Genomic DNA, 19,576 nt, shown 5'->3' with positions numbered 1-19,576 from the left:
AAAATTGCACTTATTTTATTTTAACATATATAATAATAATAATAATAATATAGTATATATATATTTTTTATTTATTTTTTTAATGAAAAATTCTTCAATAAAAAATGTATTTTTAAATTAAATGTATTTTCACCTGAAATCCATTGGTGTTAAAATGTAATCTTCATAGATTATTTTAGCAAAATAATTGATTTTACATTGTAATATATACATATTCATGTGGTTAGAAATAAGATGATTTAAATAAGTTGAACAGAGACTAAAAATATCTCAAAGATTTTGAGATGGACAGGGAAAATAAAGTGTTGAGGTAGATATGGAGCACGTCAACAGAAGCGGCACTTTTGCCACTTTATTTCCTTTTTTTATGTCTACTTGTAGTATGCTGTGCACGTTTGGTGAAGACTTGGCATTAAAGACAACATGAAATCAAAATTGTGAATATTGTAAATTAAATACAAATGCTTATTTTCTTTCATCAAAGTGTAATAACTTTCTCTGAAGCCATTTTTTTCTTGTTGACGTAATCAAGGTCATGCGAAATATTTTTAACCAATAACCATTTTCCACCAACAATCGTAGCCTATAAATCCAATTTCAATGAAATCCCAGTGAATAAGTCTTTATAACTTTACTCATCACTGATTATTTCATTTCATTTGTAAATGCATCTCATTATCCAAATTAAATTACATTTCCTGTTGTCTTTATGATGTAAGACAAGGATTTCTTGTGATTCAGCATTATACTTTCATATATAAAGCTTCTCTGAAGCAAACACAAGGTATTTATTGTGGTCTTAGTCAGCATAAACCTCATGGACATGTTGTCATCATTGGATCTCGACTCAATTAAACAGAAGTGGAATAGGCCACTAAGTCAAGTTACAGGTCAAGTCCCTGGAGAGCTGCGAGCCGGCTGTCAGCGAGCTTTTGAACATGTGTGTATGGATTGGGTGTGTGTGTGTATGTGTGTGTGTGTCAACCGGTAGAGATTTTACGTTTATGCATTTCCATACACTCTTAAAAAAATAAAGGTTCCAAAGGGTGGTCAGTAACGTCACAAGATAACCATATTTTGTGCCCCAAAGAACCTTTCAGTGAACAGTCCTTAAGGATAAGGACATGCAGTCTCATGAATAATTATGAGACACAGTTGAGTCATCGATATACTATGGTACAAGAAGACGTCACATCCTATGACGTTAGCACAAAGACAAATTTAAACCCGTAAGATGAAAATAGCGCAAAAATGCTTAAAATAAACTAGTTTTGAACTTAAAGGGTTAGTTCACCCAAAAAGGAAAATTCTGTCAGTAATGACTCGCCCTCATGTTGTTCCAACTTCGTAAGACTTTCGTTCATCTTTGGAACACAAATGAAGATATTTTTGATGAAATCTGAGAGCTGGCTCACTCCCTCATGGGCTTCTGGGTAATTTAATCTGCCAGCCCAGAAAAGTTTGTAAAGACATCGTTAAAATAGTCCAAGTGAATACAGTGGCTCAACCTTAAGTTTATCAAGCGACGAGAATACCTTTTGTGCGAAAATATTTCTTTATTCAACTATTAATTTTCTTCCGCTGGGCCTTTGACGTGAGTTCACGAGAGCGCCACGACGGTTCCCCACCATTGACGGAATTTTCCGGCAATCCATGTTATACGGTTGTGGGTTTAATTTTGCTGCTTCTGAAAGAATAGAGAATCTCAGGGTCAAAACACAGGCGGAAAAGAAGCAGAAACAAGTGATAGATGCATTGCTTAGGCACATGTTGTAGTCTGACAAAAATGCGATTCTCAGCTTTTTGTTCAAAATGTTGCTTTTTTCTATCAAGCCTTCCCACAGTCAAGTATTGATAAAAAAATTATGGATGATGAAATTAGAATAAATATTCATACATACAAATATTTTGGGGGCCTTGAATATGTTGTGAAAGTTATCAAAAATGCTGGTGGTGGCTGGCACTTTAAAGAAAATGTTGGCAGGGAAAGAGTCAATTAATTAAATTGGTCATTGAGGTTGTGTGTATATGCAAGTGTGTGTTGTGCATGTTTATTTCCCTTGTACATGTAGTGCTTGAGTGTTTTGTGACAGATATGGTCGTAAAGACAAATTGCTCATCCGTCCTCTCTTAAATGCTACGGGTCACTGCGTGCACACTGTCAACATTGAAAATCAAACACACGCGTCCTGACTTGATTTTTATGGTCATCTCTTTCATATGCCTAAGCTGCTGCATTTAATATTTTCCTGGAGATAACAATATATGCCCTGACATTAAAAGGCCCAGATGTCTTTAATCAAAACTGTGACTTGCCTAAAGTCATTTGAGTGACGGATCACTCATAACAATAGAGCAGGCTGTGACAGAGACTTTGATTTATGAGAAACACAAGGCTCATTGAAAAAGAAATGCTTTTAGACTGAAAAAAGCCACTTCAGAAAAATGGCACAGCAACAGTTGAATCTCATCCCAGCCTGGGATGGGGTTGTGTGGTTCAGACAATCCTCAAGGATTCTGAATTCGTTCTGATGGTTCCACCATAGGATTAGGCTTTAAACGGCACTGTCTCATATTAAGGCTGAAAAATTATATTTGTGCTCGCTGAAAACTTTCCATTGCCGGGTCTCTCCTTTAGTACGGTAATGAAGATCATTTGCTTTATTTAGAGGCATGAGATATTACACCCAGTTACAGAGGCAGATGCAAATAATAAGGTTGTGAAAATAGCATTTGAATTTAAAAAAAATTAAAGTTTGATAAAATAAATCATTATATGATCATGCATTTCATGGAAGAACATTTGATTCGGAAAAATCATAAAATGGGTAGTGTATACTCAGTACAAATCCACAAGCTGAGCCCTATTTAATTTTTTCCAAATCAAATATAGTTTATAAAAAAAAATAAAAAATAAAAAAAAAATTCACAATATTACTTTATTGTGTGTTACCTTCATTTGTATAAACTGATCTAGACGGCTCAACTATCCCATCTCAATGTAGGTATAGGCGCCCACATGTGGTACATGCTTGGGTCACACATAAAAGACAGAATGGATAGTGTTGAGGTGAAAGGTCATGGGGGGCAGGTGGCCGTTTAGGTGACCTTTGATCCCAGACCTCACATGGCAGTCACACCCACTGACTGATCAGATTAGACTTCATTTACCCCGCTTATGCGTCTGTGTAGAAAATCTGCCACGAGGAGGGAATATAAAACATAACTGTGAGCACTTAGCCTTAGCATTGTGGCAGCGAAATAGTTTTATATCACTAAATGGGTTCATTATTCAGTTCCCTGACATGCCTTATCTGTTAAAAAAATAACAAATGGTCAAAAACGCTGTCACGTAATATTTATGATGAGTATTAGATGAGATTGTGGTTTGTGTGGGTTAGTGTTATATGATAATAGTTATGATTTTATATATATATATATATTCTATCAATTGTGATTGAAAATGATAATATATATTACTATTTAGTAACACAGTCACCTTGATATTTATGAGCCAATCTGATAACTCACAGATCGTCCCTGTTCTTCCGTCTGCACGTATAACCAGAAACATTTTTAGTGACGTATCTCTCTATCTTGGGAATGTGTGATATCACAATCCCCACTTGTGTCCGACACATTCTCTGGCCATGTGCGATCAGATAAATGTTAAATCATTCGATCTGTGATAAATTAGGTTTGACTGTGTGGACGCCCTGGTGTGCCTCAGTTTGTTTACCATAGGGAATTTGTTATCGCCCCTTGTATATACCATTAAGCAACCTAATAAATGATGCAGAGCGCACAGACTGCTTATTAAATAAACTTACGCTGAAGGTTTGTTACATCTCTCACTGCGGGCAGCTCTGAACCTCAGAGGAAGCAGTGTTAAAGCGTACAGTGTGTGACGTTCCTCGAAAACACACAGCAGAAAACACTATAGATAAGCTTATGTTTGTAACATGAATCCCGAAAGCTTGTAAGTGTCAAAGGTTTCCTCTGAGAAGGATACTGTAATGATCTGCTTCTCAGACTTTTCTCATCAAGAAAGGGGATATTTAAGCTTAATTTGAAATTTTTATTGAATTTTAAAGAAATGGCAAAAGTGTTACAATTATTAGTGTTTATGTAAATGAAACAAACTACTTTTATTAAAGCTGACAGAAAGTATAAAAGTATATTCATTCATTCATTCATTCATTCATTCATTCATTGAGTCAGTCAGTCATTTATTCATTCATTTTCTTTGTGAACCTTAACTCTCAAATGAAATAAGGATTTTTTTTTTCTTTTAATTGTTTTTGCAGCTAAATAAATAATCTTTAAGACATCTCCTGGATATTGCAGAGACAGACCCATAATAACGGTCATATCCTTTTACAGTTGAACTCCAAAGTATTTATTGCCATCGTGTACTCATGGCTGACCCTCGGGTTAAGTGCATTTGGCTTCGTTTTTGAAAGACTAGCAGGCAGTTTGTATGTACAAATTCCATATCCACAAGAATCATGAATCAGAATCAGATCTGTTTATTTGAGTATAAGTAGGCCTATACATCACATGTGGGTCGATGCTTAGATACTCATCAGTATCAATGGAAGAAAAGCATGCTTGTTACTGTGTGTCATCTATATACAGGCAGAAAACATAAGACAGTGCTACAGAGAGAGAAAAAATATTTCCGTCTAAGTGTAAAATATATGTTAGTGATACTTTTTCATATTTAGAAAATCCCCCTGGAGTGAGAACGTGATGGAATGGGAGGATGCTGAAGATTTGAGGATGTTTTATGTAGATCTGGACCAGGATGGGAGAGATTATTCTTTTTTTTAAATGCCTCAAGATGTGCATCATCTCAGTGTCTCAACTATAACTGTGCTGTAAATTAACGGGGGGTGAATTAAGTGATGTAGAGAGTTGATAGAAGTGCATGCTTTGGCTAACAGCATTCTCCACCAGTTTGCTCTGTGAACAAAATAAGATGTGTGAAAGGCAAGCAGTCCTGAAAGGGTTCAAGTGGTCAAAATCAGCACCAGTATTATTTTAGTATCAATGTGGTTTTATTTGTAGTTTTAGCGAACTAAAATAACCCTGATCAGCACGAACGTGGCTGAAAGTGATTTATCAGGTAGGGCTTTTTGTATGACACACAAAAGAGAATATTTTGAAAAATATCCATCCAGTAAAAGCCAATGGGGACCAATGTTTTTTATTTTTTTTCTGGATCCCAACAGTCTTTAGTGTTCCACAGAAGAAAGACCGTCCAGTTTAAAAGATGTTATAATTTTATATTTGTATGTATCTTTATAAGAAAGACCTGTCTTCATACTATGAATGAAATCCCCCATGGCAAACATCCCCATAACATAGAAAACCATTTCCGGGTTTCCAGGATTTCACCGTCCAAAGTCTCCTCCATTGCTTTTGTATTTATTCAAGGTAAGATATATATATATTCCCCAGTATAAACATAAGTGTAAAGCTGGCAGGAAGAGTCAAAGGTTGTGCAAAAGATGTTTAAATGTTTCAGATCTGGAGCGCAGTGGCTGGAAATAGCAGTTATATCTGGGCACCAGCTGTTGTTTCGTAAGAAAACACACTGCATTTCTTTTTTGTTTTCTCACTGAGGAGGCTGTTGTGATCTGCCTGAAGGCTTGTTCTGTACATCAAAAAAACTGAATATTTGGTTTATTCATTTCATCACACCACTAAACATTTAGTTTTCCTCACCAGTGATGTAATGTTGACATCTTTAACCAGCAAGTGCACCTTAACGTCACATGACACATGCTTAACCAAACATAAGATGGTTTGTTTGCTCTGGTTTAAGCTGGTCTAGGTGGTCCTCGGGCCTTGCAGGCTGGTTTTTAGCTGGTTGGTCAGATCGTCTCCCAGCATGACCATCAGCTGGCGATTTGTCCAGGACCAGAACAAAACCTGGACCAGAACTGAGAGACCATCTTAGACCGCCAAGCCTGCTTAGGCTGTTTTTTTTAGCAGAAGATTGAATAATTTGCAGATGATGGAGCAAAAACTCTGTAGGAGTTGAGCCTTGGAGCTTTTGGAGCTCTTCCTGAGTGTTAAAAATAGCATTTTGGTTGCAAAACCAGAAGTTAACACATAGCAGAGGCCGTAACTCTTTCCACCTGTCAATACAGTGAGACTTAGTAACATGAATGACTAAAACATGATCTTAAATAAGAGAGAAGGCATCAAACTGCACAGTTGTTGATGGGCTACATCCGCTTTAATGGATTTATTTGTCAAGAGAATGATTTATTTGTCTCCTCTCAATGCTATATACTGTATATGATGTGTAGCTTATTTTAATAATACCATTATGCAGTTAACTAAATTTTTTAGGTAAAATACTACAGTATACTGAAAGATGTGTGCCTGTATTAAGAGTGACTGTTACATAAATTACAAACATCATAATAAATTAGGCTTCAGATAAATATTTCACAATGCAAACATACATGCAAAAGTTCATAAATGGGTCCATTGATGCAGACGGTTTAATTATTTTATATCTGAGAAGCGAGGTTTCATTTTTTTTTAAGCTTTCGAACGCATTTGCAGCTGTGCTCGCCTTGTACATACAAATGTGCATTAGTCACCTCATCTATCATAACGTTCACCACCCAGATTCGTGTCACACCTTATAATATGCCAAACATTAATACTTTCCAAGCTCTAAGAAACTGGGAATCTGTTACATGTTTTTTTATTACAGGATGTCTACCGACTGTAATCCTTTTGGCCCAAACAGATTCTGTTTTTCTGTTTCGCTTTTAAAAGCAAGTCCACTGTCATTTTTCACAGAGGTCATTATTCCTCTAGCGACAGTGTGTAGGCTGCTAAATGAATTGCCTGTTTACTTGCGCAAACAAGTGCCAGCGAAACCGAAGAAATTGATCTAAACACTCTCTGGCCTGTGCCGTCTCCTTCACTAAACTGTGTGTTTTTCTACACTCGACCCCGGCTTGAACCGGAGGAGGAATGACCTCCGCCGGGACCGTCCCACTGCTCTAAAAACAGACGTCTGAGGGCTGCGGCCCAGAGCGTCGTAGCACGGTTTGGCACACGCCGGTAACCAGCCCCAGCGGGCCTCACAGAAAGCCGTGTTTATCGGCCAGTGGCACGGGCCCATGTGTGTTTATAGGGACGGCTCCAGAGAGCTGATATTAACTGTGTGACCTAAACAGTTATTTTAAACCGATAGCGTCCAGCCACGCCACACACAATATATTGAATGTTGCTGGTTCAACTCTTAAACTGTTTAGGGGTCGTCCTACACTGTAATCCAACATATATTATTTTTGAGATAAAAAGATGTGGGGGGAAAAATTATGGACAGGCAGGATAAAAGAACTGTAGAATAATGAGAACTTTTCATAATGTAGGACAAGAAATGCCAGACATTATGTGAGACTTTTAAAGCTTATTTAAAGAATATGGTACTTCATTTATTATATATATATATATATTATTATTATTTTTATATTTTTTATATTTACTTATATTTTAACATATATTATTATTTTTTATTTCAATTAAGCAGAATGTTTTAATACTTGTATTTTTTGTTAACAATGATCTCTGATGTGTTCGGTATGAATATATTGAATATATTACATTTCATAATTTGGATTGTTGTTACCCGTTGGTACTTATTTTAGCTTTCATGCTCAATTTATATACTGCACACATTGATTTCTCATGCCATGTTAACGGTGTGACTTTCTTTTTCTGTAAAACCCAAAAGAATATATTAACAGAATGTTTCAACTGTTTTTGTCCATGTTATCAAAGTCAGTTAAAAAACATTGGACTCTATAGTATGGATAAAAAAACAGACATTTTTCAAAGAGTCTTCTTTTGGGTTTCACAGAAGACAGAAACCAAAACCAAATGGGCTTTTAAACAGAAATGCTGTGTAAATAGAAGTTTCCATTCCCATACTATGCAGCAAATATGAACTCGGTGTGCCAGCTTGTGATGAGCTTGAGGCAAGCAAGCACTTTGCTCTCTAGCAGAGACTGTGATTAAAGCCTAGTGAAATTAAAGAGCATGTTTGTGAAGTGTCTCCTGGGTCCCTGCGCAACAGTAAAGCACCTTTCCATTGTCATCTGTATCTGGACCATGAAGTGCCTGCAGCCACACACACACACAGAGAGAGAGAGAACGAACGTTTACTGTGTTCCATTTTGGGAGCTTGTTGGACACTCTTTTAGTGTCATGTACAAACAATGGAATTACACTGAGATCATTCTGACATTGTGATGAGATCTTGTGGATTTTTATGATCTGAATATTTCTATTCAGTCAGAAGAGAATAGATGCACACAGTATTTTGACCTTAGAGGTTTGTGCATGTGGAATGTTCATCTTGTCATTTGTCTGATCTACTCCTTGTTTCATGTCTCCCCTCTCACTGTTTCTAGCAATAAAGTGGCAAAAAGTTCAATCAACAGGTATTTCAAACTACATTATTACATTTGTCTGTAGAAAATGTGATTTGTGCTTGCCCAAAACTTGCGAACACAATTACAGTATAAGACTTTCTGTGAGGTTTTTACTGTGTTGTTATGCAGTTTCTTGGGAGTTCTGGGTGGTTGCTAGGTACCAAATCTAGGAGCTTAGTGCCAACTTTCATCTCACAATGTGGGACGAATTATAATAAACGGTTTAATGGTTATAGGTTTGTTCAAAAGTAAGAGCAATAGTGATGCTCACCATAGTGATGCCATGTATTATGTGTTTGATGACAGCTGTAAAGTCAAACCAACAGATCTTTTATAGAAGATCTTTTTTTGATTGAATCGTTTAAATGCATACTTTACTTGGCATGTTTATGGTTTCCTTTAAACTCATAATAGCAGTTGTTCAATGAATATAAGATCCATACCACAGAGGCTTGGGCCTAATTGTTGTGGGCATTGTTGATTTTGTTTGTTTTCTCATAAATATATGCTTTGTTTGAACATTGATTTACAAATTGGAAACAACCATGAACAAATCAAAGACATCTGGCCGCGAAAACAACACAGCATCTATGCTTCTTTAGGAGGGGAACACAATCATGATAGCTATAACTCAAAAACACACTCAAAACATATGCATATGAAGTAGGTAACATTATAATGGAATTGCATAATGGAAGCAGATGAGTGGCAGAATGTTTAAAATAAATCAGTGCAGATTATTTATTTGGTGTATTTATTTACCTTATCAAAATATTAACACTATAGTGTTGTATATAAATAAAAAAGTAATTATAAAATATTATTACAATATAAAATAACTGTTTTCTATTTTAATATTAAGAATGTAATTTATTCCCAAGCTGAACTTTCAGCATCATTACTCCAGTCTTCAGTGTCACATGATACTTCAGAAATCATTCTATGCTGATTTTGTGCTCGAGTAATAATAATAATAATGTTTAAAGCAGTTTTTGCAGCTTTTTTGGTGGGGGGGAAACTGTGATACACTACCATTCAAAAGTCTGTGGTAAGTAATATTAAAATAATAATTATAATAGTTTTATTCAGAAAGGACATGTTAAATTGATCAAAAGTGACAGTCAAGACATTAATGTTCCAAAAGATTTATATTTTAAATAAATGCTTTGTTTGTTTGTTTGTTTGTTTGTTTGTTTGTTTGTTTTTACGAACAAATAGTTAATAATGTAACCATTATTAATAGTTAAGCAACAATAATAATTGATAATAACTGGGCATTAAATCAGCGTATTATGATTTCTGAAGGATCATGTGAAACTGAAGAATTGAGTAATGATGCTGAAAATTCAGCTATCCCATCAGGAATAAAATAATTAAAATAGAAAACAGATATTTTTGATTTTGTATATGTATTTATGTATTTAATGTTTGTATGTGTAAATTATATTGGTCAATATATATATATATATATATATATATATATATATATATATATGTGTGTGTGCAATTTTGAATTATGTTGTCGAAATGTACACGGTCACCAACATTAAAAATAAAATAAAACATTTCCAATGGGTTTGCTCATTAAAGAAATTCCATTTGTTTAAATTGTTCAGCGTTTAAGGAGAAGAGGGAAAAGGGAATAGTAAAAAACTACCTTCCTTTCCATTTAATGCAATTCCAGTATCTCCAGGCTAGGAATATGCTAATTATTAGGCTGTCGGTAGCCACTCACAGATGACTGTGGAACGACAGTAGAAAGTAGACAACCTGATCTGGCTCCCTCTGCTGAGCTATGCAGCATTAAAAGACTGAGTGCAGGAGAATGGCTATTAGCTTTTGCCTTGAGGACATTTATGAGTGATGTGGCCACTGACTCCTACTGACCACGTCTAAAATGACATTTCACTGAAAGCAATATATCTAGCAGTCAAATGATGTGGACATATTGTCAAGTCCACTTACATTCCATGTATTTTCATGTAGGCCACAGAAGTTTTTACCACATTCATACTTTAAAACACTGACCATACTACATTTTAACCCATATAAAAGCCGTGCTATCTGACTTTTGCAAGGAGACCATGCAAAGGCCACAATGCATCGGAAAAACCCCGGTGTTCTCTGCAGCTGGCCTTTCAACAACCCATCCGACACTGGTGCCAGGCGGCAGGGCTGCGGGTGGAATTTGCTACCGTGTGCGTGTTGTGTTTGTGCATGCAGTCCTGCGAGGGAGTTATTGACCAGCAGAGCGGTGCCATAAGCCACATCAGTACCGTTAGATCCCGTAGCGGGCATGGTTTGCATTATTCCGTCTCTGCTGACGTCCCTTCAGCATCCCACTAAACTCTCAATGCAATTCATCTGGGTTCATTCAAGTTCCCGAAAAGCGGAGCTGGTTTACAGCTTCAAATGCAATTATGGGCACCAATATGCCGGAAATAAATAAGCTATTTGTTTCAAAATTTGGCCCATTTTTCCAAATGAGTGTGGTCAAAAAACCCACTTTTTTTAATGTTTTTATTTTGTATTATTTATTATAGTTTATTCTGGGCACGTATTATAACATCAATGTCCACATCCGCTTTTAAGTTGTCCAAAATAATCACCTTCTAATATTCTCATATGGTTTTGCCATTTCCTTTTCTGTATGAAAAATATCATGGGGGGTTTTGTGTGAAAGCATAAAAGAGCCATACCGCTTACTGTATGTGGCATTTCAAAAATAACCAGAGATGGCATTGAATTGACAGTGATTGGGACTCCAGCATAGAGCTTCTTCTGTAAGGCGTGATGGGGTCAGTGCAAAGGGTCACCAGGCTTACATTTCCAGAGGTGCTTTTGGCATGTTTATTGTTCCTGTTAAAATGACCACTGGAAACGCTTGGGCTTTAAATTCTCATGGGTAAAATTTGTCAGACGTGGCACGAGTCTTAGTTTTGTTAGATTGGCTTCCTGTTCACTCTGAGCTTCAGTAGACCTTAGGGGTCACTGGTAAACACAGTCCGCTCTTAAAAACATTGTATACAAGTGGATGACCTGCCTGTAAAGATTTTAATCAAAAGCAATGATCTCTGCTATATGCGTACTAAAGCATTGAGCCCAAGATGAGAGATGCAACGTTTGGTTCTTGTGCTATATTTGGGTTTTGACTGGTCATATTAAATGTATATATCTTACATTTACCCATATGCACATCACCCATATGGACTATTTTTATGAACCTAATGGACATGGCTCATTATGGATTGTCATTGTATAGAAAGAGCTCGATGTTCCACGGAAAAAATAACCGCCTCCGGGTTTGGGACATCCTGAGGGAGAGTAATTACTGACAGAATCTTCATTTTCAAGTCTTTAATTTCATCTCTTGACTAAACTGGAGATTGTCAACACATCAATGTTTATTCAAATGCATTTTCAAACATTTATTTGACTGTCGAGTTCTCTGAAAGCGTATCAAGTTATTATTACCCAGAGTCCATTTTGAGCCCATTACTCCTCTTTCAGCCATTAACCCCTCTGTCTCTGCTTCTCCTCGCTGAGATCCCCAATCTATCACTTTTCGCTGTACATATTTTGATGCCTTAATCACCTCCAGCTGTGAGGGCCAGATGAAAGACAAGCACTCACAGTTATGGAGAGATGAGAGAAAAAGGGGAAACCATACTCTATAGTCCCTTCGCACCAGTCCTCCTGGTGTCATTAGTCCTCTTTATGCTGAATTGGCCGTCCTGTGATCTCCTGCCAAAAATCTGCACCTTACCCCAGCCGAAAGTACCTGCTGCTACGCCTCCCCGTCACCGTCAAGGCCAGAGATGAAAAGCTCAAAGCTGTGTTATTTTAGAAACCAACACCTTTCAATAGTCTTCCAACCCCAATATTTACATCCAAAACTCAGGCCTTTACACCATACCTGACATAAATTGTGGTTGACTACCAGAATCAAGTCTGCATCTGATAAAAACGTGAAACAAGACCAGTCGGTGTCGATCCAAGACTTTTTGACCCTTTCTGGACATTTCCTGATGACAGTGTCCTGGCGGGCGGCTCATACCGACACGGCTCCTAGGATGAAGCCAAGCTTCCTTGCATGAAGAAATAATTAGGGTGCTCAGTGATCTTGACATGTATATGATGTTTTACAGGCATCCCATTATACTGCAGATCCCTTTTAATGGACATCTGGAGAGTGCCGCGTACTTCACAGATCTGGAGGAGCGCTCCTCCAATGATGTCATGCTGATCCATTACTCAAAGGAAATATGTACAAGAGATGTTTGCTAATACGATACCGCCATATTGCGGCCATTGACAGTTTGTTCTTTGGTGTAAAGTTGCAGTAGATGCAGGTCACGGTGACCTTTGGGGTTTCTGCCAGCCACTTGAAAGGGCGTCATAAAAAACATTTAGTACGTAGGGAATGCATCTGGTATGTTTCATAACACGTGTCTGTGTTGTGTTATTAGCTGTTTTTGTCCAAATGGACATCCATTGGTGATATTTGAGCAATGCAATGAGTGAATGCAGTGAATGTGTTATGTTTTATGATTTTGACAGCATATTGGAAGATGTGATTGTGAAAAACTGTGATAAACAAGTATTTAAAGGGATTGTTCACCCAAAAATTAAATGCTGTCATAATTTATTCACCTTCATGTCATTTTAAACCAATATGTATTTCTGGAACATAAAATAAGATAATTCAGAGAACATCTGTGAATTTAATAAAATGGTCTATCCATCCATCCATCCAGTGGTAATTTTGGGGATGGAAACGCTGCTTTTGTAAATATTTTAGCGATATTCTAATTTTTCACATAAAATAAATTTGCAACTTGGAAGAAAAAATAGCTAGTAGATTTGTGTTTCTAGTCTCGGTCTTGAACAGGCAGGACATGTTACATGTCAAATGCTTCAGCTCTGTAGCTGTAATGAGCCGGAGGGATGTGCGGCTTTTACTCGACCGCCGGTCAAGAGGGCCAGAAAGTAGTAGGAGGTATCCAGTTTCCTCCTCTTCCTCAGCTCTCTGAAGTGATGCCAAGAAGAGAAAGAAAGAGAGCGATCTCTCAATAAACAGCTGTAATAACTCATAGCATGTCCTTCAATATATCAGTCCATGTCTTTCTGTCACCTTTTACCGCTGTCTGTCAGTTGCACACATCTCTTTACACTTCCATCCATCCATATTTTCACTCAATGCCTGCTTTCATATTTGTATTTATCCATCAGTCAGTGTTTGTGCGTGTCCTCCCATGGGTTTGGGAATCGTCCATCAGTGTGCTGTTTTTGTCTGTCTGAAGTCATGTGATGTGAATGATAGCCTCAATAAAATGCTGTATTGAAATTATTGGGAGCATAGTATGTTTATGGTGTGCTTGGCTTTGTCTGTAAGTATCCTTCTGAGAAAAGAATGTGCTGTTTTCTGTTTGATCTCTTATCTCCCCCGCTATGGAATGAAATGAGATATAGCACCAGATTGAAAATATGAAAGCCATATTGTGGATTATACTGAGAGACTAGATTTTATACACAGGAGTTGTATACTGTATTTAAACACTTTTGAACTAGATGCCTTGGTTGGTTAGTTAGTTTACCCCCAAATTTAAACCCTGTCATTTCATTTCCCTGTCACTTCCATGAAAAAAAGGAAATATTTTGCATTTGCTCTTTTATAGTTCCCAAATAATCCATTGCTCCCATATGTGGAACTTGTTGCAAGTTTCTGCAACATTGAAACATTGCTTTCGGTCAAAACTCTGAACATTAGCTGCAAAGAAGATGCTTGAAGCTGAGCTTCTCTTTTGCGTGAGATCATGCTGTTTCAGTTGGATCACTCTGTAGGTTTCTTGTTATTTAAGTAAAGTCCCCACTGTACTCTCTCCATGTCATGTTTGTGTTAGAGACGCCGCTCCAGATGACCCCAGCGCCAAGTTACACCAACTTGCTGCCTTGTACTGCTGTTATTTGGGGATTTTGTCTGTTTTCGGGTGATGTAATTTGTGATATCTTTGGTTTTATGTTTATTGATGTCTTCACTGAGAAGATCAGTTGTACAGAACGGGTCTTACAAAAGTGTTTGTCAAACAGACTCTGATTGGCTTGTTAGCAAGTTCACAAACTGTTCTGTCGGCTGCGATGTTTAGTTTGGCTACGAAAGCTTCCTGATCAGATGGTTTGGTCTTGAATTCTGTAAGATGGTTTGTTTGACTAGGAACGTGCCACAGATTTAAATGGAGCGTTTCTGAATACTAAATGAACTACACTTAGCAAATCTACACATCTTGCATTGTTGTTGGATCATAGATCTTAGACATAATTTGCATGGAAATTGTCCCACGGAACAGTTTCAAAGTCCTCTATCAATCACTGTTCCATGCAATACTGCGATCATATGACCAACTTACAGGTAACCTTGAGTCAGTGGTTTGTCGACAGACATTTTACAGACATCCAAGTAAAAGTTGTGCATGTTCATTCCAAGGTGGTCAATTAACAAATCGAAAACTTCATTATCATACACAGCATTTCCTTTTGGGAAAGCATCAGCCAGGTCGCTTACCCACTAAATGAGCTGTGTAGCCTTGAGGAAACCCAATGCAGTGAAACCAGATCCATTGCATTAGCAAAAACTAACGAGAACTGGACAAGCTTATTCTTTCTCCCTATTAATCTTGTATTCGCTTACTTGAATGTTTCTTTTTCTCCCCTAAAAAAGGAGTCAAGAGGAATGGTGGGTGAACCACAAAACTCCACAAGTTAGCATTGGATTCCTTTGGCTTGTTCTGCAGTTACAGTTCGCCCAGCCAAAGTCTCGCTTGGCTCGTTCAGGACGGTTCGCATCTTTCGCTCACACATGGAGAGAGAGACGAGGGATCTGTAAGAGCTGCAGAACGTGTCCAATATTCTCACTCTTGTCTCACTTTCACACTCTGAGAATAAATTATGTATGACGATTAAATCACTCTCAAAATAAACACCAAACCTCTGTTTGTTTGAGCATCCCCGACAATGGGCTCAACCAATAGTGTGAGTTTTGGGGCGGCACTGTCTGTTTGTCCAACCAATTGCATATGTTTGAATGTTTGTAATTCACTTTCGTGGTTCACATTTTAACTTTTTAGACAACTGTGATGCAATACATGTAGCTTTTGAGATGATTTGAGAAATTTATTAGGTGAAATTCAGTTTTTGAGGTCATCTCGTGCATTGTGCACAGTTGGCGTGTCTTGAGTCTGCGTGTCTCCATGAGTTACGGTGAGGAAAAGCACAGAGGATTTAGCAGAGATTTTGAGAAAGCAGCTCAAGCACACTTTGACCCACTTATGATTCAGTCAAGATTGAGATTCCACTAAACTTCTTATGAACTGTTATTGTACTGGCAAAGGCAACCCCTTCTTAAACAGTACATCTCCAAATCCCTCGGCTCCTGTGTGTGCGTGTGTGTGTGTGAACATGCATGTTTTTGTGTATGCATGCACTTTAGGTGCCCCCTTTAGGACCCGAAAATACAATCATTCAATCAGTCATCATGATTACTGGCATCTCACCACATATTCAAACACACTCTAGAAATTATGAGCTTGGGTTTCTCCCCATTTTTGAGAAGCCACTTTATTTAAATCCTTTTTTGTTGGAGAGATGGAAAAAGAAACTCAATCCCACTTCTGGTTTCAGTCTTCTACCTTTGAAGGGTTTACATGCTTAATACGGATTGTTTTCTGCCGTCTTATTACATGTACCATGCCATATAGTCAACCTGAGAGATGTTTGATTAAAAATACATAGGCTAACTTCTTATTGTGACCAACTTACTTCCTTTTCTCATACATCGTCCATTCAATAGCTGATTCAAACAGCGCAACGACCGAGAGGAAATATTTATCTTACAGTGCTGCTTTGGAGCTCTTTATTTAAACTATATTGAGACCCACAAGTCCCCCAGACATTTCCCTGCTTTCTCTGCTCAAGCCAGGCTTTCATGGAAAATGGCTTTGTCCACGAAGCAGATCCTTGGTCAAACCGCCCTTCCACGGTTTGTTACCTCAAACTCTCGCTGTTCAGGCCTCAGGCGTCCAACTTCTGTCAAGCTATCGTGAAGGGAATAAGCATAGGTAGTGTGGTGTTTATGAATATCATGCCCCCCCCTCCTGCTCGGTTGTAAAATGTCAGGGTTTGCTTCAGGGTCTTGGATGGTTAAAAGGTGGAACATCTCTCCGCTGTGGGCTGGAACTTCTTGTATTCATGATGATTATTTTTCCTACACTTGCTCCACAGCCTCTGCCAGGACTCGTTCTCAGACTCGGTTTCCCTCTCAATGTCATTAGAATCTGTTACAGCCGTCATCCACTCCAGGCGGCTCATGGTTGAGGTGTAATGTTGTTTGAGAGTACATTTCAGAAGCTGAAGCAGTATTTTTACTTTTATTTGATGAATAAGAAGCTGGATAGAAAGTAATTTCGCCCTCCGTGTTTGCATTGAATGGCAATTCATTTTCTCCCAGATAGTCATACAAGTCTATTTCTGTCTGTCTCTCTTTCTCTTTATTTGTTTATCTGTCTGTCGTTCTCTTCTGAGCTGTTTGCTGTAGCTGGGAAAGTCTTTATGTCTGCAAGCTGCCAGTAGCTTCCCTCCTCTTGGCTTGGTTGATCAAACCCAACTGTAGCCGAAGAGCTCTCCATGTGCTCTCTTAGTTTACCGCAGTATACCTGCTGCAGAGCACCAGAGCAGTGTTAGAGTGCCAAGGGCTGTGAACCAAGTCAGATAAATGTGTTGTGGTAGGCTATTGCTCAGTGGAGTCTCAGGTTTATTTGTGACAGGAAACTGCTGAGTCTTGGAATATGAACATTTAAATTAAAACTAGGCTAGAGCTGGGGAGTATATTGTATAGTCACAATATGAATTAATATTAATTTTATAATTAAAATATATAATTAAAAATAAGTATATATTTTAATGACTATGATTATATATTTATAATGAAAATAATTGTATAGGTATAATTGTATAATTTTCTTCATTCAACATTGAGTATTGAAATAATGTTAATGCACTTTTTATTTGGACATTGTGTTTCCTGTTTATCACATCATTTGATGTTTTACAATCTTTCTCTGGCTTGCAATTTTCGAATATGACAGCATTTAAGACTGATGTTTTAATATATAATTTTATAATTTTCTGCTAATCAGCTGATTTTAAATTAATCAGATTCAATTATTTGTTTGGGTTTGTACTGTCTCTTTGAGACACTTTATGTACCTAAATGTTTTAATTAAAACTTTATATAGGTAAACTTTGATGTTAATGTTCAAACTATTATCATATTGGAGGATTTAAATGAAAATGATTTAATATAATTTTCCCTTGTTTTTTTCTTGTTGAAAAACAGTAAACATGACTTATTTGTTATTTTAAAGTAGATATTTCTTAACTATGCTTTACTCTATTTACATTTGTAATTGAATTGGTGGCAGTTTGTTAAAAAAATATTGTTCACATAAAGTATCACCCTTTTCAATGATTTCAGAGCAAGTATTTATATCAGATACCATCAAAGGGCTGCAAATATTGAGATTTTATTTTTTCCCCTACCACCAAAAAAGGGATATTGATCCTTATATAATTATTCCTACTGAGATTAGAAACAATTACTGGTTAAAATGAACACAAATCTGGACCTGTGATTAAATCCCATTGAACCATGGTCCCAAACACTAAAAGTGTCTGGCTTCTCTGCTTAAGCTTTTTGTTACATTTGGCTGAACTTTAATCTAATGTGTTCTCTCTTCTTCCAGGTTACGGCTACTGATGCTGATGGTGGGTCTTTTGGCTCCATCTCCTACTCTCTGGGATCTGGTCCAGGCTCCGTAACCCCGTCTCAGTTCACCGTTGGCAAGCACAATGGACAGATCTGTACTACCACCAGCCTGGATCGTGACCAGGGTCCAGCCAACTACGACTTCACCGTTACAGCTGTGGATGGGGTGAGTGTCTCAGCAGCCACATCCCTCACCAATACAATTGTGACATCAAATGTGACTGGATTGTTTTTAGAGGTGCAGCAAATTATTTCCATTTTGGCAGCAAGTGAAAAAAATTGCATGCATAGTAATTCTTCAGTAGTGGTTTAACATCCTGTGCCTAAGTAATACTTTAAAGCATACTTAAATACTTTAAAAGACATTTCAGCAGACACATTAAAGCGCTCTGAGGCAGCTGGGCCCTAAAGAGCACCATCTTGTAATATTTAATAAGTTGGGGCTTTTTCCTGACATGCCATTTGCTCCATATGGGATGCCTGGCAAGCAAGATGTTTAGCGACAAGAACCGTATCCCATGTGTACATTGTCCCCTCGGCAGATTGCAGTTCTCAACAGGGAATATAAGCAATCTACTGGCTCCCCTCGCAAATGTTACCTCCGTAATTTTTTGACTTGTACGGATATTCTAGGGAATGTTTTCTGTTTCTTAAGATTTTTTTAAGCCTGTTATGTAGCCAGCCTCCATCAGTTGGTTGTTTAATTTATTATCTAGTTAGATTTGATTGTATATTCTTCCAACAGACCTTTATTGACCATTAAAGCAAGTGTTAACCGATTTATTCTAGGGTGGACTAAGTTCAGTGGCATACGTGCGGGTGGACCTGATAGACATAAATGACAATCGACCAGCGTTCTACCCTCTGAGCTATGCAGTGAGCCTGAGTACGCAGAGCACCCCAGGGACCTCCGTCCTGAAGGTGACTGCTCATGACCCAGATGCTGGGGAGAACGGCAGAGTGACGTACCGTACTGTACCTGGAGGGAGCTCACCTTTCTTCACCCTCAATAAAGATACTGGTGAGAAGATTAGATCTACCCTCTTTTAAAGTTCAAAGTACAAGTTCAAAGACCATAATCAGTGCACTTCAACATTAGCCACATTTTAAAACCATATAAGTATATTTTAAGGTCAGTAATTTTTTTTTTTTTTTTTTAAAGAAGTCTCTTACGCTTACCCAGGCTTCGTTTATTTGATCAATTGGACTCCTTTTCAGGAGACTCCTTTTCTTTGTTTATTAGAAAGTTCAACAGAACAGCATCTATTTTAAATATTGTAACAATAAA

At 37.5% G+C, this 19,576-nt stretch overlaps 1 protein-coding gene across 1 annotated transcript in view; it reads left to right on the top strand.

The window, feature by feature from the left end:
- The window catches only part of dchs1a (dachsous cadherin-related 1a), a 92,482-nt gene that overhangs the window by 51,424 nt on the left and 21,482 nt on the right, over nucleotides 1-19,576 (top strand). The window contains exons 3-4 of the mRNA XM_079609640.1: nucleotides 18,266-18,454; nucleotides 19,078-19,309. Coding sequence (XP_079465766.1) covers nucleotides 18,266-18,454; nucleotides 19,078-19,309 — 421 coding nt within the window. The remainder of the gene's footprint in view (nucleotides 1-18,265; nucleotides 18,455-19,077; nucleotides 19,310-19,576) is intronic.

Source organism: Phoxinus phoxinus, assembly GCF_949152265.1.
Source record: "Phoxinus phoxinus genome assembly, chromosome: 4".
In the NCBI taxonomy this organism is placed as follows: domain Eukaryota; kingdom Metazoa; phylum Chordata; class Actinopteri; order Cypriniformes; family Leuciscidae; genus Phoxinus; species Phoxinus phoxinus.
The sequence above is the reverse complement of the archived record's forward strand: the minus strand, read 5'-3'. Positions and strand labels throughout refer to the sequence as shown.